This window comes from Mesoplodon bidens (genome assembly GCF_964165515.1).
Source record: "Mesoplodon bidens genome assembly, chromosome: 1".
NCBI classification, from domain to species: domain Eukaryota; kingdom Metazoa; phylum Chordata; class Mammalia; order Artiodactyla; family Ziphiidae; genus Mesoplodon; species Mesoplodon bidens.
Window position 1 is genome coordinate 63,829,660 of NC_138176.1, and position 24,005 is coordinate 63,853,664.

A 24,005-nucleotide genomic window follows, 5' to 3' on the forward strand; every position below is an offset into this window, starting at 1 on the left:
GATTACATAGGGCTTTCAAATCCAAGGTGAGACATTTATTTTTAAATCTGTATACAGTGAGGTACCCTCAGTACTTTTTGAGCCATTGAATGATGAAAGCTGAAATTCAGAAACAATCAGGTATCAGTGTACCAAATAATTGAATTGGAGACAGATTATTTAGTTGGCTACTTATAGTAATGCAGGATGAAACAGTAATGATATGACCTGGAAACAGAAGAGGCAGAATATGAGTTGGTATCAAAAGGATTGAAGGAGGAAGTGAGGGAGGGGGAAAATCAAGGACAGTTCTGGGGTTTGAATCTGGGTAACTGACATCCACAGAAGTAGGAAGGCCAGGAGGAGGAGCTCTTTTTAGAGATAAAGGAGAAATGATGCGAGTTGTGGATGGCCTAAGTTTGCGATTTTGATAAAGCATCTGGGTGTCTAGCAAACAGTTGAAAATTCAGGACCCAAAGATTCTGGGGCTAGTGACAGAATTATGACTTTTTTTGCCAGGATAAACTAGATAGAGCTATAATAAATAATGTGTGGTTCTGCAAGAAATCTAAATGTAGAATTTTCAGGAAAATCTACTTTTAAGGTGTGGAAAGAAAAGCCAGTGGAAGAAACCTAGGGAACTATTGCAGAGAAATGAAAATCAACAGTCCTTTATCAGTAAACTGAGGATGAGAAAGTGTTTTTTCCATGAAGAGGTGATTAGTTGTGTCAGATGCCATAGAAAAGGACAGGAGAGTGAGGAATGGGAGTAAACCATTGGATTTATTTATCCATTAGCAAGACACTGGTACTTCTCAGAGGTTATTTCTGTAGAATGGTCAGGGAAGAGGACTAGATTATAGGCGGTTAAAGTCTGAATGTACTGAGGAAGTGGAAGCAGGGCATATAATGAGTATTTAAAGAATTTTGGAAGGAAAGGAAGGAGGGGCAATGGTAGTTTAGGCTGTAACCGGGTTGGGAGAAGCATATTTTAGAATTGTTGGACTTCTGAGCCTATTGATGGAGAAGGAGAGAGAAAACATATAGAGGCCAAGTTGGGACAGTTAGTGGAGTCAAGTGTTGGAACAGGAGTGGAAAAACAAACATGGGTGGAAAGGGGAGACTTACTTCTTGGCAAAGGGGTGAAGGAGGAAAAAGGCTGACAGTCCAAAGAGGTGGTGTGGTAGAGCAGGGGCAGTTGAGGTTTCAGAGTGCCAGGCCTGCAAAGCGAGCCTGAGGTCCTCTCCTGAGGGTGGCCGAGGCTTAGAGCAGGTTCAGAGCAGCTGCATTGTGGGATGGCCGGCATCATGAGCCACTGCTGCCTGTCTTGTTAGAAGAGGAGAAAAGGGGGTCTTTCTTCCTCACAAAACTTGGGCTTTATGTGAATTAGTCAACCATACAGTAATTGTTTTGAGAACTAATAATTTTGACAAAGAATGGAGTTCTCTGTAGGCTTTTTCAGTGCCTGTTGACTCTGCCTGATTACTAATATGACCTTAAGATGGTTCTCTACATGTGTTAATAGATGGAGCTTAGCAGATCATTTATGATTATGATAATGCTTTTAATTAAAAATAACAACATGCAAATTGTACACTACACTGCTCTTTTAACACTTGTAATTAATAATAGTTACCATTTGCTGAATACCTATGAAAGACAGGTACTTTGCTGGGTGCTTGGCATATGTTATCTCTAATTATAGTAGTAACCCATAGACCAGTGGTCTTCAAGGTAGGGTGCACATCACAGACATAAAAGAAGAAATATTAGATCTTCTAATTATTTCTTTTTATTTTAAGAGTTTCTTCTGTGTGTAATATAATATATTGATACATAAGTAAATACATATATAATTTATAAATAAAAATACATATATTGGGGATATATGCTCAAATGATTTTTCAAACAGGTAAAGTTCAGAGAACACTCAGGTAGATAATGATTATAAAAAAAGTCACAGTAGCCAACACAGGGTTGCTACTGTATGTTAGCTGCTTTGCCTTGATTATCTTATTTACTTCTCACAACTGTTCTGTAAAGTAATTACTAACAAATACCTTCATTTTACCAATGAAGAAACTGATGCTGTATAAGATTAAGAAACTTTCCTAAGCTTACATAACTAGTAAATGATGATGTTGGAATTTAAACTCAGGCAGTGTGATCCCATAACTCATGTTTTTAACCAGTGCCTTATATAGTACTCTTCATAGTTAAATGGCCCCCCAAACTGGGTGCAAGCAGAATCACCTGATGGAACCTGGGAATCTCTTAGAAAAAGAAAAGGAAGAAAAGAAAGACAATCTTTTCAGGTGATAAATTTGGCTCATTTAGTTCTCAAAACACTATGCAGATAGCTAGTGGGAAGCAGCCACATAGCACAGGGAGATCAGCTCGGTGCCTTGTGACCCACTGGAGGGGTGGGATAGGGAGGGTGGGAGGGAGGGAGACGCAAGAGGGAAGGGGTATGGGAGCAGATGTATATGTATGGCTGATTCGCTTTGTTGTGGAGCAGAGGCTAATACACCATTGTGAAGCAATTATACTCCAATAAAGTTGCAAAACAAAAACAAAACAAAACAAAAAAAACCCCACTATGAGTTCTGCATCGTAAACTCTTACTTTGGAAGGGAAAACAGGACAAGCCAGGATACAAACTCAGGTCGTCTGAATCCAAATCCTAAATTCTTTCTTTAACCTCATTCTGCTTCTCGAAGATCAGGTGACTAATTCAACCAAAAGTTTTTATTTAGAACAGTTCTGCCACTGTGCTTGACACTGCGTTTCTTTAATTGGTATTATATATGTTTATGTAAATTTTTTTGACACAAAGTATTATTAAAATCAGTAGATCAATTAAAAAAAAGCAATAGTCAACCACATTTAAGAGGAAATGGTAATACTTACATTATCGGGACCTATTAAACAGCCCACACTTTTTAAGGGGCAGAATGTATCAAATTGTCCATAACAATGTCCACTGCAGGGATTCCATATTAAATAGTGACTTTGCTCCCGAGTTAGCACATAGGCAGTTGGACCCTGAAGGAAAATAGCCATTAAACAAGTTTCCAATTAATTATGCTATTAGGGTCAAGAGTAGTTTGTATAGACAGTTCATTATTTTAGTTGGACCCCTAATTTCTAAACCCCATGGCTAATGGTGAAAATTATTTTGCAGTTCTAGATTATGCTGAATTAATAAAATCAAAAGTTTATTTTTGCAAAATTCTTGCATCTGCAACTAGTGTGATATAGTGACCAAATAGGAATGGTGGTCATGTTACTCAACCAACATATCTTTTTTTTTTTTTTTAAGTTAAATGGAATAGGTTGTGGGTTTTTTTTTTCAGTTTTACTGAAATATAATTGATGTACAACACTGTATAAGTTTAAGGTGTACAACATAATGATTTGACTTCCATACATCATGAAATGATAACCACAGTAGGTTTAATGAACACCCATCATCTCATACAGATATATTAAAAGAAATAGGAAAAAAAATTTTTTTTCTTGTGATGAGAATTCTTAGGATTACTCTCTTAATGACTTTCATTTATAACATACAGCAGTGTTAATTATATTTATTATGTTGTATATTGCATCCCTAGAGCTTATATATCTTATAACTGGAGTTTTGTACCTTTTGACTACCTTATCTAATTCCCCCTCCCCTGATCTCTTTTGTATGAATTTGTTTTTGAAGTATAATTGACCTACAACACTATGTTAGTTTCTGGTACACAACATACTTATTTGATAATGTCTATACATTTCAAACTGATCATCATGAAAATTCTAGTTATCATCTGTCACCATACAAGGATATTACATAATTACTGACTATATTCCCCACACTGTATATTTCATATCTGTAACATTTATTTTGTAACTAGAAGTTTGTACTTAATCTTCCTCACCTATTTCTCTCCTCCCCCCTCATTCCTCCCCCCATTCCCCCCTCCGCCCCCCTCCCCCACCATTCCCCCCCTTCCCCCCTCTGGCAACCACCTGTGTTTTTTGCTGTATCTATGACTGTTTCTTTTTTTTCATTTTTTAAAAAAATTAATTTATTTTTGGCTGCATTGGGTCTTCATTGCTGTGCACAGGTTTTCTCTAGTTGCAGCGAGCCGGGGCTACTCACTGCAGTGGCTTCTCTTGTTGTGGAGCACGGGCTCTAGGCACGCGGGCTTCAGTAGTTGTGGGTCGCGGGCTCTAGAGCACAGGCTCAGTAGTTGTGGCACGCGGGCTTAGTTGCTCCGTGGCTTGTGGGATCTTCCCGGACCAGGGCTTGAACCCATGTTCCCTGCATTGGCAGGTGGATTCTTAACCACTGCACCACTAGGGAAGCCCTCTTTGACTGTTTCTGTTTCATTATGTTTGTTTATTTGTTTTTTAGATTCCACATACAGTATTTGCCTTTCTCTGACTTACTTCACTTAGCATAATACCCTCTAGGTCTATCCATGTTATTGCAAATGGCAAGATACCTTATGATTTGGCTGAAGAATGATTATTGATGGAAATAAGTAGTCACTGCATTTTCTTTTTAGAGTCAGTTAAGATTGGCTTTTAAGTATTTAGAAGGCTGATTATATCTGAATACTACTTCTATTTCTAATACAGTAATTAATATTTGATATACATTTATAATTATGTAAATGAATAGAAGATAATTTGAGAGGATACTTACTAAACTCTTGACAATGAGTACACCCAAGGAGGGGGTGGGATTGGGAGTTAGAGCCTGAAGAGGGACTTTAACTTTTAATTCAGAATACTTATGTATTATTAGATTCTCTTTTTACAATGAACATTTATTCATTCATTTATTTCTCATGTATGATTTCATTTGATGCTCACTATAGGCTTCTGGGGAAGGCAGGGCAAAACTTACTCTCCCACTTTCATTATAAGGCTCAGAGTTGTGAAGTGACTTGCTTAAAGTCACACAGCTCATGAGGAGTGGGCATAGCCTTGAACCCAGGCAGGCCTTGTGACTTCCTAGCCCATTATTCTGTTCCTTGTACCAGGCTATCTGGAAGATAATGATGGAGCATGAATTAGGATTCAGATATGATGCTGCTTGTCTAGTAGCAACCTGCGCTAATTCCTGAGGATTCCTAGAGCCCCTCTTTTTGAAACACTCGTTGGATAAGCTGTTTCAATCCATATGACTTTTCTAAGTTTGTTCCCAAAATTACCCCCAAAACATGCCCCAAATTACGGGATATTTGCAGTGGGCTGGGGAAACAAATTTTAGTAGTCGCTATCTCCAGTCTAATAAACATAACAATGGTGATACCAAAATATAGCTGTGGACATTCTTTTCTTTGTCCCTGTGGTTATCTGCCTTGTTGCCCTTTGCCTGCCAGGTTAACAGCAGATGCCTGTGGATGAAGCAGGCGTGAAAGACTCTCTGTCCTTGCCGCACTTCTTCAGATCCCCTTCGATCCTTGGCATGAATAACACTAGATCACTAAGGGAATCAGAATTCTTAGTAGCGTGGGCGGGAGGGGGCTCTTGCTAAAAGGACAGAACTAGGTGGGGGCTGTGGGTGGTAAAGGGCTCCGATTTGCCAAAAACACCCTGAAGCATTGTGCAGGGCCCGAGTACCCTGAAAGCCACTTCACGTTTTATCGCTGGTTCTCTCTTCCTGTTGTGGAATCTCTGGGCTACTTTCCTTGCAACTCAAAGAATTGTTATGAAAATAAGTGCTGTCCATGATTTGGAACATAAGACAGCCATCCATGTTAGCCAAGGACACTTTGTTAGAGCCAACCTACGTGGTCTTACCTCAGGAATAGCATTGCCCATCACCAGCCAGGCCTTCTTACCCAGGGAGAGGAAGTAATTACAAAGTAATACTGCATGCTCTTCTTCGTCTCCTGCCAGGAGATCAAGAAATTGCTGACCAAAATTAAAAACAAAAAATTATGTTTCATTGACTGACCGCTTCATTCTAGATTGGCTGTATAGGATTTTAAAAAGTCATTGTTAAAATTAGTACCTTCAAGGATGAGATCTATTTAAAAAAGATTTTTCCAAATGTTGGTACTGTGTTGTTAATTCATTAAAATAAAAAAATACCACAACACTTTTAGTCGGACGTGGTATTTTCTCTGTCATCGATGACATGATTTCTAGAATCAATTATGGGGTGAGGTGGAGACAAATTTCAAAGTTCCACGTTTTATTTTGAACTTACATATGGTAGCTCCCTGTGTACGAAACACTTTTTCTTTGTGAACACCTTATTTTCTAGAGCAGTTTTAGGTTCACAGCAAAGCTGGCAGGAAGGCACAGAGATTCCCCGCACTTTCTTGCCCCACCCCCCCACAGGTACAGGCTCCTCCACCATCAACATCCCCCGCCAGGCGGCACGTGGGTTTACAACTGACAAACCTACCCTGACGCACCATGATCAAAGTCCATAGTTTATACATAGGGTTCACTCCTGGTGTTGTATGTTCTGTGGGTTTTGACAAGCCTGTCATTACAGTATCATGCAGTGTGTTTTCACTGCCCTAGAAGTCCTCTGTGCTCTGCCTGTTCATATCCTGTCCTCCCACCCTGGCCACCACACTGTTTTAAGCGCATTGTATGCATCAGTTCATTTGATCCCGGAACAAACCTTTGAGGGCGATACTCTCACGTTCCCACTTTACAGATGAGGAAGTGGAGGCAAAGGGAGACGAGGCAATACCTAGGAAGTGGAAAAGCCATTCTGGCTCTAGAGCACATGAACTATATCTTATATCTATCTTATAGATATCTTGAGGTTGTGGAAATTTTATCTCTAAAATTGTCAACATTATGTTGCCAAAATATATTGGGGAGCAAGAATTTTTGCGGTACGCAGGCCTCTCACTGTTGTGGCCTCTCCCGTTGCACAGGCTCCAGACGCGCAGGCTCAGCGGCCATGGCTCACAGGCCCAGCCGCTCCGCGGCATGTGGGATCTTCCCAGACCGGGGCACGAAACCATGTTCCCTGCATCGGCAGGAGGACTCTCAACCACTGCGCCACCAGGGAAGCCCAGGGGAGCAAGCAATTTAAAATGTACTTCAGCTTCTTCCTTTTAGAGCTATCCTTCAAAGGGAGTTGTATACCACATTTCAGTTTTATGCAAACACAGTACAACATGAGATCCAGAAGCAGAATGAATACCAGTGATAATACATGTTTGTTTCATACTACTGAAGACTCATTTGGAAGTTTATGTAGCATACATTGATTGTAAGTTCCATGAGGTCAGAGGCCATTTTATTTTGCTCATAGCCAGAACTAAGTACAGTGTCTGACATGTGATAGGTGACCAAGAAATACATACTGAATAATGACATGCCTTTAGAAGCCCATAAATTAAGGAATATGCAATTTCCAAAGCCCATGCATTAAGGAATATGCAATTCCCAAATGTAATAGAGAATGTGATTTTGATTATTTTATGAATATAATTGGGATGTTAAGGTAACATTGGGAGAATAAATTAGCATTAAGACATCTGAAGTGGTTTTCTGTGTGTGGGTGCGAGTGTGTGTGTGTGCAAATAATTATTTTTTTTGTTTAATTTCTGAACTTTGGGCAAATTGAACCAGGAAGAAAAAAGTACCTCAGAATTTAGCTCATCCTGCTAAACAGATGGCTGTGTAGATTTTTATAATGACTAATGAGTGTTGCAATTTAAAATTATGCAAGCCATTTACTAATGTTCCGTGAAATCAGCTCAAACTAGTAAGTCTGTGAGGGAGAACTACTTACATCAGATGTGCTCCACAGGTCACAGATACCAGCAAATGAAACAGTGTCAGGCAAGAAAGGAATCAAAGACACATATCGAGCCACCAGTTCCTGTTTAAACAAAATTAGCTGTAATCATTTTTCTAATAAAATAGAAAGTTGGATCGTCTACCTCATTTCTTGGAAGAAAGTTTCATATATCACAAACATTTATGTGAACAAAATGAAACGAATGCTCACAAGTGCTTACTAAGTTGTGTTAATATTATCTCATTTAATCCTCTCCAAACATCCTGAGGAAGATTATTGCTATTATCCATCTATTACAGATGAAGAAAATGGCTCTTGGCTCTCTTTGAAATGTTCTCATCTTCTTCCCGCCCCCCCATCCCCTCCTTATAACAAGACTCTCCAAGATCATCTTGTATTTTCTCTAGCCCAGTCCTGAAAGCAGCCATTTCTCTAAGAAGTCCTGGTTCCTTTTAGAGGGCAGTAGTATTTAGAAACCAAGATGGGTGCATCACTGTGGTTGTAACTCATTATTTCTGTAATTGCTCAGGAAGTTGAACATCTTTTTATATGCTTATTGGCCTTTCCTGTTTCCACTTCTGTGAACTTGTATTCAAGTATTTTGTACATTTTAAAATTGATTTGTAGTTTTAAAAAAATATATTCTAGTTACTATTCCTTTGTCTATTACATATGTTGTAAATGTCCTCTCCTGATTGTGCCTTGTCTTTTCCTTTGTGCTGTTTTATGTTAACTCAAGTTCTCAGTTTTAATATGGTCAAATTTATTCTTTCTCGTTATAGTTACAGTAAGTCCCCTACATACGAACGAGTTCCATTCTGAGAGCGAGTTCGTAAGTCCAATTTCTTCGTAAGTCCGACAAAGTTAGCCTAGGGACCCAACTAACACAATTGGCTGTATAGTACTGTACTGTAATAGGTTTATAATACTTTTCACACATAATACATAAAAAAAAACACAAAAAATAAAGAAAACATTTTAAATCTTATAGTACAGTACTTTGAAAAGTACAGTAGTACAGTCCAACAGCTGGCCTACAGGGGCTGGCACCAAATGAACAGGCAAGAAGAGTTACTGACTGGAGGAGGGAGAGGAGGTGGGAGATCGTAGAGCTGAAGGATCGTCAGCAATAGGAGATGGAGGGCAAGCTGCAATTTCACTCACGCCTGACGTTGATGACACAGGCAGGTTCTGGTTCCTTGCTGGAACCAGATGCACGTTCACACCTTTGAAAGTTTGCAACTTGAAGGTTCGTATGTAGTGGACTTACTGTAGTGCTTTTTTCTGGCTTGTTTAAGGAACTTCCTACCTCAGGTCATAAAGATAAAAATGCCTCTCATATTTAAGTCCTCAATCTATCTATTGAATGGTGTGAAGCAGGAATCTATTTTTTTTCCATGTGTAAAATCAATGATCCCAATACAATTTATGTAATAGTCAATTTTTACTAATTTCCAATGCCAGCTTTGTCATATATCAGGTTTGAGTGGGTTAATATTTGAGTAGACTTATTCTGGATTTTTAAATTCTCTTCCATTTTTCTCTTTGTTATTTGTGTTCAATACCATTTTACCTTAATTACTACAGTCTCATAAGTATCTGGATATGACATGGCAGATCTTCCCACTGAGTTCTTCTTTATCTTCAGGATCGTCTTTGCTATTTTTCTGCCCTTTGCACTGCTGCATAAATATTAGAATCAGCTTGCCAAGTTCCACTACAAACTGTTTTAAAAATCTAGTTTTATAGTCTTTGTCTTTTAACTGGAAAGTTTAATCCCTTCACTTTGACTGTGATTATTGGTAAATATTTAGACTATTTCTACTACCTTATTCTGTGCTTTTTATTTATTTTTCTACAATTTTTTCTTTGTTTTTTCCCCTCCCCACTCTCTTTACCCCATTTTGTTATTTTATCTCCTGCTGGTTTGGAAGTTATACTCACTTTTTAACATTCTTTTAAGTTGTTAATCTAGAAGTTTCAATATGAATATTTAACTTAAAACTCTAAAGTTAATAAATATCTTTGCCCTCATCTTGGAAAATACAAGGGCATTAAAATACTCTCATAGATACTGTCCTGACATGTATAATTTTTTTTTCAGGATTTTTGTTTTATCTTGATTTTTCAACCACATTGCTTTTATTGTTACTGTGAAGACAATGCTTGTTGATTTATTCACTAATTTCCCATTTTCTTTACCTATCATTATGTGTTGCATCTAGGATTTTCTGAGAACCTTCCTTCTCTATATTTTTTAGAAATTCCTTAAGTGAGAATCCTTGTAAATTCTCCCAATGTTTGTGTGAAAGATAGTTTCACTGGATATAAATTACTAGTTTGATGACTGTTTTCTTTTAGCCTTTTGATGATGTCATTCCATTTCTGGCTTTCATTTGTGCAGCTAAAAAACCTGTTAGTTTAATTACTGTTCCTTTTTAGATAATCTGCACTTTCTCTCTAGCTGCTTTAAAGATCATCTTTGTTTTTTTTTGTTCCCTATTATACACCTGGAGTTTAATTTCATTTTATTTATTTTGTGTGGGATTCATTGGGCTTCCTGAATCGTTGTCTTTCATCAAATCTTGAAAATTCTCAGCTCTATCTCTTTGAATATTGCTTTTCTTCTTTTAAACACAGTTTGGTCCTCCTCCCTCTATCCTCCATGTCTCTTAACCATTCCTTTATGTCTTCCATTTTTTTCTGTCTCTGTGCTATACTCCAAGAAGTTTCTTTGCCTGTATATTCATGAATTATCTCTGTATTTAACTGTATTTAATTTAACTCTGTATTCAACTATATTTGACGTTAGGTTTAAACTGTTTGTTCAGTTTCTAATTTTAACTATTCTTTATTTCTACAAGTTCCATGTAGTACTTTTAACACGCTGTATGTCAGTTCTAATAGTCTATTGTCCTTTTGTTATATTTTCAATTCCCTAGATTTCTTAAACTTATTAAACATACCTATTTTATATTCTGAATCTGGTAATTTGTGTCCCGATTCTACAGAATGTTGTTTCTGCTAACTTACCTTCTTCATAGTGACTTATTTCTTCATTGATGATCTTTTATATGTTCATGTTGCTTGGAACTTTTTCTGTGGAATTTTTTTGAAGCTGCGTTTAAAGGATGTTCTCCTAGAAGAATTTGGGTTTGCTTTGACAGGGACTTAGGGGCATTACCAACAGGGAATTCTTGAAATTAAATTTCGATTGAAGTTTTTTGGGGTCCTACAGGTAGTGTAAATTTCAGTCCCAAGTGTGAATAAGTACAGCTTAGTGATTAGGAATTCTTAGAAGAGACTTTTTTTTTTTCCTCTTCCATCCAGAGTCAAGGCTGAGACAGGCAGATTTTCTTCTGCAGGGTAGGGTATTTCCTAGTTTACCTACCAGTGAGTTTACACTTCAAGGGTCCCAGCTCCGTGGCTGAGTCTCTAATCCAATGCTCCAGCACCGTGCATTACCTCCCATCTCCAGCAACCTTGAGGCCCACTGAAACCCATCTCTTGGCATTAGGAATTACGGGTGACCCCAGAGCAAACACTGTTTCAAGCCCTCACCCTGGTGGAGTCTTGCTTTCCTGTAGTTTCCTGTCTCTGGGTTTTCCTCCTCATCTTATTTCCATTTCAGTCATGATTTAAAACATGTTTTAAATATTTTATTTATCACTCTAAGTGTTCTCTACTGGGAGAAGTTTTCTGCATATCTACTCTGCTAGAGAGAATAGAAGTCCCTGTTAAGGTTTTTAATAAAAATTGATTAATAAAAGTAAATGTAATGTAGAACACAATGTTTATTTGGTTTTTTAAATATATATCTATATCTGCAAATAGGCATATCATTACCCTGTTCCTAAATTACTAAATTAATGACTTATTAGCAGCAATTACTCTCTATAATATCCACTCGCCAAAGACAGTTATGGGTTACTTTGTCCACTTAAGAATAGCCCATTCAGCATACAGTTCTGTTCGTGTGAGATTGCGACGGGTATGGTGCTTTGCAGGCAGAGAATGATGCATGAGTATTTAATGGCCTGGTATAGATGTGCTTTACAAGGATGGCCTACATGCTGTACATACTTAAAGCTTGGAAATAATTTTTGCTTAATTTGAATTTAATGATGCTTGTAGCATTAAATATAATACTGAGTAGTTATCTTGGTATAATAGAACGTGCACGAGTTCTACGTCAGAGGCCTAGGTTCAAATTCTAGCAGAGTTATAGAGAATACATAATGAAAACATGTTTGTATAAGACATTGTGAAAGTGTAGAGCATCTTCCAAATTTTAGTTTTCCAGCACCCAATGTAATGTCAGGGACACAGTAAGCACTCAATAATTAATTGTTCCCTGAAAGAATGGACTAAGGATTATTATCCTCACTGGTACCTTCAGACTTTTCTAAAGAAAGTAAGCCTCATGGTAGTAAAGGAGTTTTAATCATTACTTTAATCATTAATGATCTTGATCTAGTTATATCCTAGGTACTATGAAATGTGGTAATTAAGAGGGCAATATACTGAAACTTTAAAACCTTTTTAGCGCAAACACCGATTGGCTGTGAAATACTTACTGCTGTTGCCTGGGGATTGTTGGGGTGAGTGTTAAGGAGCTCCTGAGGAGGATTTAAAGGCTTGAGATAACGAGTAATGAAGACGGTTTTCCCACTAATGTCAACCACTCTTGTAAGGCACTGACGAGTTGGAAACTTTAAGGCACATTCAGCTTGAAACTTCTCAGTTGCTTGAAGCAATTTCTCATCTTCCTGAGAATCAAACTTCAAAAATAAAGACTCCATGGAGTTTGTATATCATTACAGGAGATACAGTAGAACCTGTTCAAATCCCACAGTCAACATGAACTCAATGTGTGCTTCAGGAAGTGTGATTTAGTGACCCCCCTACAAAACTGTCAGGCCCCAGTGTTCCTGAAGATTTATTTAATTATATTTATAATTTAAAAATTAGATGGATTCATTAAACACTTAAAATATATTCACCAGCATTGAAAGAAAGTAGTCAACAGGCAAGCAGCCATATGGAAATTATTGGATTAATAAAGCAACATATAAAAATTAAACTAGGGCTTCCCTGGTGGCACAGTGGTTGAGAGTCCACCTGCCGATGCAGGGAACACGGGTTTGTGCCCCGGTCCAGGAAGATCCCACATGCCGTGGAGCAGCTGGGCCTGTGAGCCATGGCCGCTGAGCCTGCGCATCTGGAGCCCGTGCTCTGCAACGGGAGAGGCCACAGCAGTGAGAGGCCCACGTACAGCAAAGAAAAAAAAATTAAACTATTATGTACTACTTCTGATTGATGAGACCAAGCAATAGTTTTATGTGTATTTTGATGTTGGTTTTAGAGGGGAGAGGGCTCAGAAATCAAACACCTCAAAGCAAAGGTAAAGCAACTCACGTTAAAAGGACCACAAATTTACAAGTATATATGTATGTATTAAAAAGTTTTAAATCCATAACCAACATACTAAATAATAGTAATGGGTCTCAAGGTAAAAGGAAGCAGAACTCGAAACATCAAATGTATAGTAGTTTTCTTTAAGTGCTTCTCTGATCCAAGATGAGCCAATTCCCAGACTTGTTTTGTTTTATTTTTAACACTTTTTTTTTTTTTTTTTTTGCGGTACGCAGGCCTCTCCCTGTTGTGGCCTCTCCCGTTGCGGAGCACAGGCTCCGGACACGCAGGCTCAGCGGCCATGGCTCACGGGCCCAGCCGCTCTACGGCATGTGGGATCTTCCCGGACCAGGGCATGAACCCGTGTCCCCTGCATCGGCAGGGGGACTCTCAACCACTGCGCCACCAGGGAAGCCCCTGTTTTTAACATCCTTATTGGAGTATAATTGCTTTACAATGGTGTGTTAGTTTCTGCTTTATAACAAAGTGAATCAGCTATACATATACATATGTTCCTATATCTCCTCCCTCTTTCATCTCCCTCCCTCCCACCCTCCCTATCCCACCCCTCTAGGTGGTCACAAACCACCTTATATTGGAGCTGGACTGTGGCTCCTGTTTCTAATTTGATTGCTGTATCCTGAGAAATTGAGGTAGCGGTTGTGGCGGATAGATAGGATGGAGGCATTTCCAAAAGCCTCCTGTATATTCTTCATGGGATGTGCCCTGACATCTGAATCCTAACATCATCATCATCATCGTCGTTATAACCACCTACTCAGCACAGTGCCCAGACACGGTAGCTACCGAATAGGTGTTATGACTAAGACATAAATAAATGAAAAAGGTGAGCTTACGAGACTTTGGTATGGATGTATACAGACTCTAGGGTATAAATAATTGTAACTTTAGAAAGACTGAGAATTATGAAACAAGGGTGGTGTGAAGAAAAGCACTCTTTTGAATTCATCCCTGTTTTCTTTAAACTCATTAATTTACATATGCATCCAATTATTTGAAAAACGTTTGCTGAAAGTCTAAAGGGTTCTAGGCAGTCTGGATAAATGTATATGAAACAGACCCCTCAAGACACTTCTAGTCTGGAGGAGAACATTAATAAGCAATCAGGTGCTTGAAACACTTGACCAGAGATCCTATAGAGATAGACACCGTATGCTATGGAAGCATTAAAGAGAGGCAGCTATAGGCAGTGTCCAGAAAGAACAGTAAAAATCTTGAATCAGTACTGACTACTTCCAAATTGAAAAAAGTATGTATAAAACTTTTTTTGCCACTTGGACCTGGCTGTTCTGCTGTGTATTTTGACTCTGTAGTTAGTGCTTCTTGGGAGCAGGGCCCATGTTTCAATCATTTTGTGTTCTTCTCTGCACTGAGCATGCATAATGTAAGCATTTAATAGGTATCTATTAATGGTCATTAATACTTGTTTAGACCACAAGGATGCCATTTAATGGATTGAAACAGTAATTTAAGGGTAGTATGCCATGTTGGTAATCTAAGAAGTGCCAAGCAAAAGCTAAATACTAAAAGGATTTGGGTCATTTATTATGAAACAAAGGTGGAACTGACAAATTCACAATTTGATTCAACATGAAATTTGGAAGATTCTTAACTGGCTCAATTATTTAACTTCTAGGTTAATGTAAATAGTTATAGAAAACTGAATGGATTTATTTTCCCTTTGAATACCTACACTGTGGCGGCTCCACTGACCAGAAATAATTGTCCCAGCCACACTGTTTCTGTAAGAAGCAGCTCATGGATTTTACGGACGTGGAAACAGTGGAGGTAGCTCCCAGTATGCAGGTGACATTCAGACATGTGACTTCCTGATTCAGAGCTAAATAAGAAACTTTCTGACAAAACTAAATGGGCCAAAAGACAAAGTTAGTTATTCTTCATGAACTGCAGACATCTGTAGTTCATTGCCAAGGGATCACACATACATTAGAACCCAGCAGCTTCCATAAGGTGGCAGAGGACAGAAGCAGGTAATTAAAGCCTAATAACTATTGGCTGATGAATAGTAAAACAAAATGCTTGGTACCTTTTTAAGCATGTCACTCATCTATCAGAAGCAAGAAAGAAAAAAAGAAGGAATAAGAGGGAGACTTCATTAACAGACAATCTATTTAAAAAAAAAACTTTTGTTTTTATCGAGACAGAGTAAAGTAGCGGATGCTAAGAGTTTCAGGAGTTGCTACTGATTTTTTAGACAGTTCCATGAGTAAATATCTTTTAAAAATCATATGGAATGGTTCAGCATGGGATAATGGTGGAGGGAAGACTCTAATGGGCTAATCCTGGCAGTTGCTGTTAAGTGGAAAAACAATTCCAGGTTGTGGTCCCTACTATTTAGGGCAAGAGCTTCTCTCTCCTTTCTGCCACTTTGTGTTTAGGATGCCAGGATCCTGTCAGTGCACAAGTCTTCCTTGTCAAGGAGCAGCAGAGTCTGCCTTCCAGAGGAGTTTTTCTTACACCCTCATTTTGGAGGTCTGAGAGAAATGCCACATACAGCCACAGCGGGGCAGTGAAAAGCCACCAAAGGCAACAGCTGACAGCCTAGATATCTCATTTTAAGGAAGGAAGGCCATAGGACCCTTAAAACTTCTGCAGTAGGAGGTCAGTGCCTGGGAAGAAGGCCAAGTGCAAAGGCACCTCTGTGCAAATGTTTTCAGCTTTTCAGCTTTTCAGCCCCAGTCACAGACTGCTCTCTCATGGTTTGGAAGCTCACCTCCAGGTGGAGTACTAACTGACCGCTTTTGCTTCTGTTAAGAATACATAGAACTAGCAAAATCATCTTTTCTCTGGGAGCATTTTTCTGTGTAAACATGCTTTTTGACTTTCTCTTGAATTTGTTCATGAAGAAAAGCATTCCAAACATGTTTCCCGTCTTAGAAATATTTTGAAATGTATATATTCTAACATGTTTTTTGGAGAACATATTTGTCACAGCTTTAGTGACAAAGGCTAGCATATAAGGTTAATTTGAATTTCATGGATTTGTTTTTCCAACAATCCTTCATGTTATCCTGTAAATGCCTTGCAAATAGGAAATAGTGATAGTATTTTTCTCTGTGACCCAAACTGTAATAGTGAAAAAGAAACAGAGGAATGTGCTCATTTTTTTTTCATCTCCGTCTGAGTCTTAATTACAGTGGATAAAGAGTCAGCATAATAATTTGGGCAGTATAGCTTAGTAGTTAACAATTTGGAATTTTTATTTGCTTTTTTAGGCAGCTATATTCCCAGTGCCTAAAAAATGCCTGTCACACAGAAGATGCTCAGTAAATATTCGTTGAATATATATGATTTAAAGTCAGACAGATGTTTAATTGTTAGCACTGCCATTTACTTCCCCGGGGTGAACTTGGAGAGTTCAGCCCCATTTTTTCTCATCTCCTAGTTGAAGACCCACCATACAAGACAACTGTGAGTATTCAGAGAGAGGACACATGTCAATGTCTGACAGAGTGCTCAGGACAGAGTGACAACTCAGCACATGTTGTTGTTGGTGGTGGTTGTCATTATTGTATTAGTTTATAATAATAAGAGGTCATGATCAATCTTTCTCCCAAGTCTGATAAGGGCAGTATGCATCAATGCTGCACAAGTATGTTACATTAAGGAAGTATCTCCCAATTCTGAAGGTTGGGAAACAGTTGCTAACAAGTAGTTCTAGAAATTCTTTTTCTCTAGGGCTGTGCAAAATTAGAGTACTTGTGCATATACTTACTTGTTTCTGTCCGAAGGCACTGAAATAAACTGTGGTGACCCCTGAAGGTCACCTGGTTTTATGATCCTATGAATTGATTCAATATACAACATGACCAGGGACTTGAGGTCAGATTTAGAAATTCATTTCAGCACGCTTGCCAGTAAGTGTCAAGATAATAAAGCAATCTGCTTTTCTACTTTCATATTTCATTTTCTACCCAATGAGAAAATTCTTCTAAAAGTAGAGCCTGTTTATATTTGTTTTGCTTTGCTAAAAGTTTAAATTGCTGATTGACCTAATTATTGACTCAAATGAAGTACAAACCCACACAGCTGTTCTCTAACCTTCATTCTGTCCAAACCGGAAGAGTAATAAATGGATACTGAAGTAAGGAAACCTCTGCTTGTGCCATTCAGTACAATTTTAAAAAAGCATGGCCTAGCAAGCATTCCTCAGGTTTCGTCCGCGTCAGACATGCGATTCCAGAGAGCACGCAGTTACCTTTTCTCGAACCGACTCCCCAGGAACCAGCTGAGGCTCCAAGGTAATGAACAGGGTGATGTAGGAGCCTTCACTCAGGCTTCGGACGGCGTCAAAACCCCGCTCAATAATCACACTTCGCTCCTTACTGTAGCCCAGAAGAACTGGGGGAATATTGATTTTAAATGTCCCATCAATCTGTGAAGAAAATACAGTTCTGTAAACATCCTGGTGATTTTCCAACAGAAGTTCAAAGGTAAGTGTCAACTCCTCATCATCTGATGAATTCAGTAAAAACTGCTCAGACTGTATTCAGGGCCCACCCCTTCTCTCCAGGCTTATCTCCTTAAGCTGTCACAGGAAGGGTTCTCTCTTTCCCTGCCTTCTTTGCTTGGTTCAGTGGAACATGTGCTAGTTATGCAAGTTGATTCCAACACTAGGTTGCCTGTGTTCAAATCCTGGATTAAACTCAAAGTGACTCAGCTTGTGCATTTGTAAAAAGGAGATAATAATAGTATCTACTTTGTAGGGTAATTATGTATGCTGAATGGATTAATAGATGTAAAACACTAAGAAAAATGCCTGTCCTGTGATAAGTGCTCAATAAGTGTTAGCTGGCAGCCAGTCCCCTTTTCTGGGATGCCTCAGCTTCCCATCTCCACCTTTTAGAATTTTAATCATTTTTCAAGGCTCAGGTCAGATGTTGTCTCCTTCGTGATTTGTTTTATCTCCACCAGCCTTACATACAACTTGCTTCTTTCATTTATTGCATTGACACATTCTGCCAGACTTTACTGTTGTGTGCATATTTATTAGATAATTGTTCTATGCAAACAGAATCTATATTGTGCTCTTTTTTGTATCATCTGTCTTCAATATATGACAGTGTTTTGTATACACAGGAGGTGCTCAATAAATGTAGGCTGAATGAATTACAAGCCTCTTACATAAAATGACCTAAATTATGTAGAGGTTCAAAAAGGCAGAAGTTTTTACTCCTTTGTAGTCAAAGCAACAGTACGTTTATGGAAGACTGTCTAGTACTACAAAACTACTCAGGTTTGAAATTCACAGATTTTCAGAGAATCCAATTTTTATTTCAGTGAATATGCCCTCTAGAGAGGAATGAAGGAAGCTCTTATTTATTTTCCTCTTTACATTGGTGGAGTTCCCCCAAAGCCTGTACCCAGGCAGATGAGAGGATACAAGGAGAAGAAGAGTATAAATACAGCGCCGTATAAAGTACAGCTGAAATAAGTGGGCACATCTGGTCTGTAGAATAGATAGATGAGCCAGGAGGGAATAGACACTGTCTCCAAATAGTTGAAGTGTAAGAATTTAAGACAGAGTCTCTCACCCTGGGCACTGTTGATGTTTGGGCCCGGAGAACTCTTTGTTATGGAGGGCTGTCCTGTGCATTGTAGGGTGTTTGCAGCATTCCTGCCTCAATACACTAGATACCAGTTGTACCCCTACTAGTTGCAACAACCAAAAAATGTCTCCAGATATTGTCAAATGTGCCCTGTCAGTTCATTTAAGAGCATGAGCTTTAGAATCAGACAAAACTTTAAAAATGACAAATGTGATAAAATCATTCTCAAAAGCAATATTGAGATGTATAAACTCAGAAGTTGAATAGGTCTCTTTACTTTTACCAATCTCATTCTTAAAGGATAAGCCAATGTAAAATGTTGGAAGTTGGTAAAAGTTGAATCCCAGATCTGCTGTAAACTTTGGGATTTGAGTAGTTACTTACCTTTCTAGGCTTCCATTTTTTTCATCTATAAAATGGGGATAATAATGTCTATTGAGCTGTTGTGAGGTTTAATTAAGGTGACATATAAACTAGCTAGAAATGGTATATATCAATAATAGGCACCTGATAAATATAGTTATTCCTATTATTATGACCAAGTTAGGAGTCTCCTTGTTTTGTGTAGCTCCAAAGCAGGACCTATGAATGGGAGTCCCAGGGAGGAATTTAGCTTCTGGCACAGTTTAAAGAAGAAATTTATGACAGAGATATTGAAAAGAGAGCAAGCTACCTTATGAGGTAGTAAGGTCCCTACTTCTAGAGAGTATGGGTATTACTAGGATATAGTAAAGGAGATTCATTTATCAAGAAGGGGTTTGGAGTAATTACTTCTGAGTACCCTTCCAAATGTGATGTCAAATAACATGGGCAGTTTGATTTGCAAAATGATGTGCTCTTTAAAATTTTTTTCATTTCAAATCTCTTTGAAGAGGGAAATGTAACATTTTTGGCATGCATATAGCTGCAGCATCACCTGTAGACAGTCCCTTTGGTCTAGAAGGATTGCAATTCCAAATGATTCTTGAAATTCCAACCAATCGAAGCCTCTCACACTTCAGTTTTGTTCTTGGCCTTGCTTCAGTCTGTGACCCAGGCAGCATTTGCTCTATGTGGTCATCACATGTGGATTTAAACTGTTTCCTCTGTAGCTGTGTGAGATTAACACAGTCTTTGGCTCAAAGCCTCCTGTTGCTATGGATTTAATACTGGGATATTAAAGCCATTTCAGAATCTTTAACTGTCTCAGATTAGAGCTACTATGCCATTCAAGAATTGTTAACCTAATGGATCCCCTTAAGCAAAATTGTTAAACTCTGAAGAATGGTATTTTAGTTGAGCAAGTCGCTACCAAACATTTTTCATTTTTGAAATAGTGAGGACTCTGGAAACATTAAAGCACTTGATTAAAATGGGCCATCAACTGGCCTGGTTGTTTTCTTCAAGTTATTTTCAGGCATCTATCCACTCCACTTTTGTCATTTTTGACAAGTTTCTACTTTGTCCTACCTTCTTCACTTTCATTTAAAAGTTAAAAAATTCTCAGGTTGGCAAAGTTGTACATTAACTACTAACTGTAAGGAAGATAGATGTTTTAATAAGTCATGCAAATATGACAGAAGATCAATGGCTTTATATAGTGATTTTTATCTTTCCATTAGTGGCCTTGCACATAGGTCCTCTCAGTGTTAAGGGTATACTTCCACAAAAAAACCTTTAACAGGAAAAATGGATAGAGCCCTATTCCTGTGAAATTCTTACTTTTGATGCTTACCCTTGCCTGGAAATATATCGTGCTAAATGGAATTTTCACACATCCCAACCAATGTCTCTCAATACGGGTGTGGATTCCACTTCCTCTTTCACGGTCATCCTAAAGGAGGGGTGGGAAGTGATAATTGTTTAACAACTCCGGATAGGAAGTAGGAAACCAGCAGGATTTTAGCTGAAAGCGCGGTAGGTTTAGGTTAAACAGATCTAAGTCACATTCTGGTTAAGACACTTAATAGTTCTGTGACCCTAGGAAAGTCATTTAACTTCTCTGAACCTCAGTTTCCTCATCAATAAATTGGGAATTTAACAATCTACTTTGTAGGAGTATTTTAAAATTAAGACAATGTATAAAAACCCCTAGTACAATTCCTGGATCATAGCAGACAGTCAAGTTGAAAATAAAAAAAAAACTGGTTCTTTTCCTCCCTTCTTTCTTTCCCCATTTATACATGTCAGGTTTCAAACATTCCAAATTTTGGGATTGATGGGGCTCAGGGCAGGCTGCCCCTAAATATGCCAAAGTGGCATATGGGTTAATTTGAATTCAAGTTACTTGAAAAGCAGCTGGTGCAAGAACACTCTGACCCTCTTTTGTCTGCAGAAAGCAGGAAATAAATCTCCTGTGTGAAAGGTGCCCTCCCTGCACCTGGGGGTAGAGAGAGAGAGACATCCTTATCACCAGAGACAGGGAATCCAGGGCTGAGGAGGCTGTACAAACCTTGTTATTTCTTTACTAATTTACCCAAAACCAAACATCTATGTCTTGTCAATTCTTCACAAATTTATTGTTTCTTTGTCTAAAAGGTATAAAAATTGTTTGGTCACTTCCTAGATCATACATCTATGAGACCTTTGTACATACAAAATTAAAAGTTGTTTATTTTTCCCCTGTTAATCTGTCTTGTGTCAATTTAATTATTAGACCAGCCAAAAGAACACACAAGCGTAAGGGGAAATTTTCTTCTCCCTGACAGGACTTACACAACGGGTAGAGGATAGAAAATGAATACAGACATCTTTCTCAAAAACGTGAACTTACCTCTAAGGCATCATATAGAACTTCATCAAAAATGTTGATGAACACGTCATCTTTCACTGACTGCAAACTGGTGGTGCTGTAATCCCCACTGGGGGCCCTGCAAATGGGCACCCATGATCAGGGAGCATGAAAAGAGCAAAAGAGAAATAATGAGTACTCAAATGTCCAAACTGGAAAAATACCTGAATATGAGCATAGATAGGAGGACTAATGGCAGTTGTCTCATTTAAAGGATTTCTCTAGCACAGAGACCTTATAAGGTGGTACCTATACTCAAATGGCAAGGCAGTAGACTGCAGGCTCTGTGCAGAGAGACAAACCCTTTTGCTGGCTTGTCCTGGTGAGTCTCACATCATCTCCCAACCATGGCGAGCTTTGCAAGGAGCCAGCTGGCTACATACAAGGTCTCCAGCTGATATTGGTGCTGGTATGTGGACTTTCTAAGCAACTGGGCTCTGGAAGGTGCTTCTCTGTCAGACCATTCCCTGGTCATAAACCTCCTATTGTTACGTGGCTGGTTGGATGGTCCCTGCTTCCCACTCACTTTCCCCACAGGTAAGTAAAGCAAGGTAGGGGTAAGGTTCATCTCCTATAACATCACCTGCTCTGAGTCCAGCCAAGCCTGGCCCAAGCAGGCCTCTCCATGGCATGGCTCAAGACCAGGCTACTGCATCTATTGTGCTGAGCATTCGCCTTTAACTTTTCTCATTCTTTTTGCTTGTACTATGTATAAGAGTGGTATCTGTTTCTCCCTTCTGACTTAACTGGTTCTAACCCTTGCTCAGTCTCTAATTTACTATTTGGCATTAAGCAAGTCACCTTTCATCTTTAGGTTTTAGTTTATTTTCTATAAAAGTAGAGCACTAGACTAGATAATTTCTGGGTTGATTCAAGATCTGAAATAATGAGTCTTTTAAATAGGTAAAATCATTTAATCAAAAAATTTAAATGCCTGTGTATTTCTGACGAGGGAGAAAGCTTAATTTATGGGAACTAGGGAGCTTCAAAATTACTTAAAGCTTCTAGAATTGGGGAGATGGGGAAGAAAAGAAAAACAGTGTTGGGGCTGTGGGATTGAGGGACTGGGAATCTTGGGCTGTAAGAAGCCAGAGCCTGGAGAGGAGTGGGGTGTCCCAACAATGAACCCAAGTTTCAGAAGTTGGATATTTTCCCATTTTATTCTTGATTGGAGTCACTTGTAGAATGAGGAAAATATGCTTACCTAAATGGAAGTTCGAGTTCTTCATTCCAGCTGGGGTTTGGACCTTCAGCTGTAGTTGTATGGCAAATTGTTCGCTGAAATGAAACTTCTACAAAAGGACGTACTAAAACCTTAAAATCAAGAGCAAAGAGTCTGTAACCGTAGAATTATTTTGATCCTAACAGAGGTAAAATATATTTCTAAATGGTGTGTTTCCAAAGAAAACAAGGCAGAAAACAGACTATGAACTTTCTAGGCAATTCTTAAAAATAGAAGGGGCAAGATTCTAAGTGGAGATCCAGCACCTGGGGTATTTCACCTGGCTGAGGGGGTAGTCAGCACTGTGGGTTGGGCTTTGTGTGGTTGGGGAAGCAGCATGCTTTTCGCTGAAAGTCCTTGAAGATCTCGATGGCTGCTGGAATTTGCTAGGAGAGAAAATGTATGAAAGAAATAAATGACATGGAAAGTCTAATTATATACTTTGCAGACGGTTTCTCCAAAGATGTATGGTATTGGTGGCTATGGTGACAGACATACTCTCTAAGCTTGTTGATGCTTCAGAAGTCTTTTTGCATGCTCTGGTCCTCCTCAGTCACCTAGTGACTACGAGAGCCTTCCCAACTTTCATCCATAGGCCTGCATGTCTGGTTGGAATAGAGGAAAGGGACCTCTTCTCTCTGCTCTCTCATGGGTGCCTTTTCCCCCGTAATTGAGAACCTCAATCACTGTCAGGTAGCAGAATCCTGAGCTTCCTAACCAGCCTGCCCTGCCTCCATCCAATTCTGGTCCTTTCCCACTGTATTTTCTTTGAACATGCACTCTCCAGTAAACATGAGCTATATATCCCAGGTAAGACATCTCTCTCTGGGCCTGCCAGGCATCAATGGGAAAGGTGGTCAGGGATTCCTAGCTTGAGTTAGGATCTATGAGTCTTGCCCTCTTTCCCTTTTGAGCTGCCATTCTTAAAGGGAGAAATGAACATCATGTCCAGAGATCCTCTCCCAGATACCTTCCCCCTCATCCCAACAACCCACTTGCATATTTGTTTTTCCTTTTTTTTTAAAATAAATTTATTTTATTTATTTATTTTTAGCTGCATTGGGTCTTTGTTGCTGAGTGTGGGCTTTCTCTAGTTGCAGGGCGCGGGGGCTACTCTTTGTTGCAGTGCACGGGCTTCTCATTGCAGAGGCTTCTCTAATTACAGAGCATGGGCTCTGGGCGCGCGGGCTTCAGTAGTTGTGGCTCATGGGCTCTAGAGCGCAGGCTCAGTAGTTGTGGCGCACGGGCTTA

General features: G+C 39.0%; 1 protein-coding gene across 3 annotated transcripts in view; it reads right to left on the minus strand.

Annotated features, from left to right (window-relative positions):
- The window catches only part of CC2D2A (coiled-coil and C2 domain containing 2A), a 142,169-nt gene that overhangs the window by 5,876 nt on the left and 112,288 nt on the right, over positions 1-24,005 (minus strand). For all 3 annotated transcript variants that reach the window (XM_081226369.1, XM_081226370.1, XM_081226371.1), the window contains 9 exons: positions 23,035-23,140; positions 22,737-22,846; positions 21,515-21,611; positions 20,477-20,575; positions 17,412-17,588; positions 12,334-12,537; positions 7,748-7,837; positions 5,782-5,895; positions 2,890-3,024 (listed from right to left, as the gene is read on the minus strand). In XM_081226369.1, coding sequence (XP_081082495.1) covers positions 2,890-3,024; positions 5,782-5,895; positions 7,748-7,837; positions 12,334-12,537; positions 17,412-17,588; positions 20,477-20,575; positions 21,515-21,611; positions 22,737-22,846; positions 23,035-23,140 — 1,132 coding nt within the window. The remainder of the gene's footprint in view (positions 1-2,889; positions 3,025-5,781; positions 5,896-7,747; positions 7,838-12,333; positions 12,538-17,411; positions 17,589-20,476; positions 20,576-21,514; positions 21,612-22,736; positions 22,847-23,034; positions 23,141-24,005) is intronic.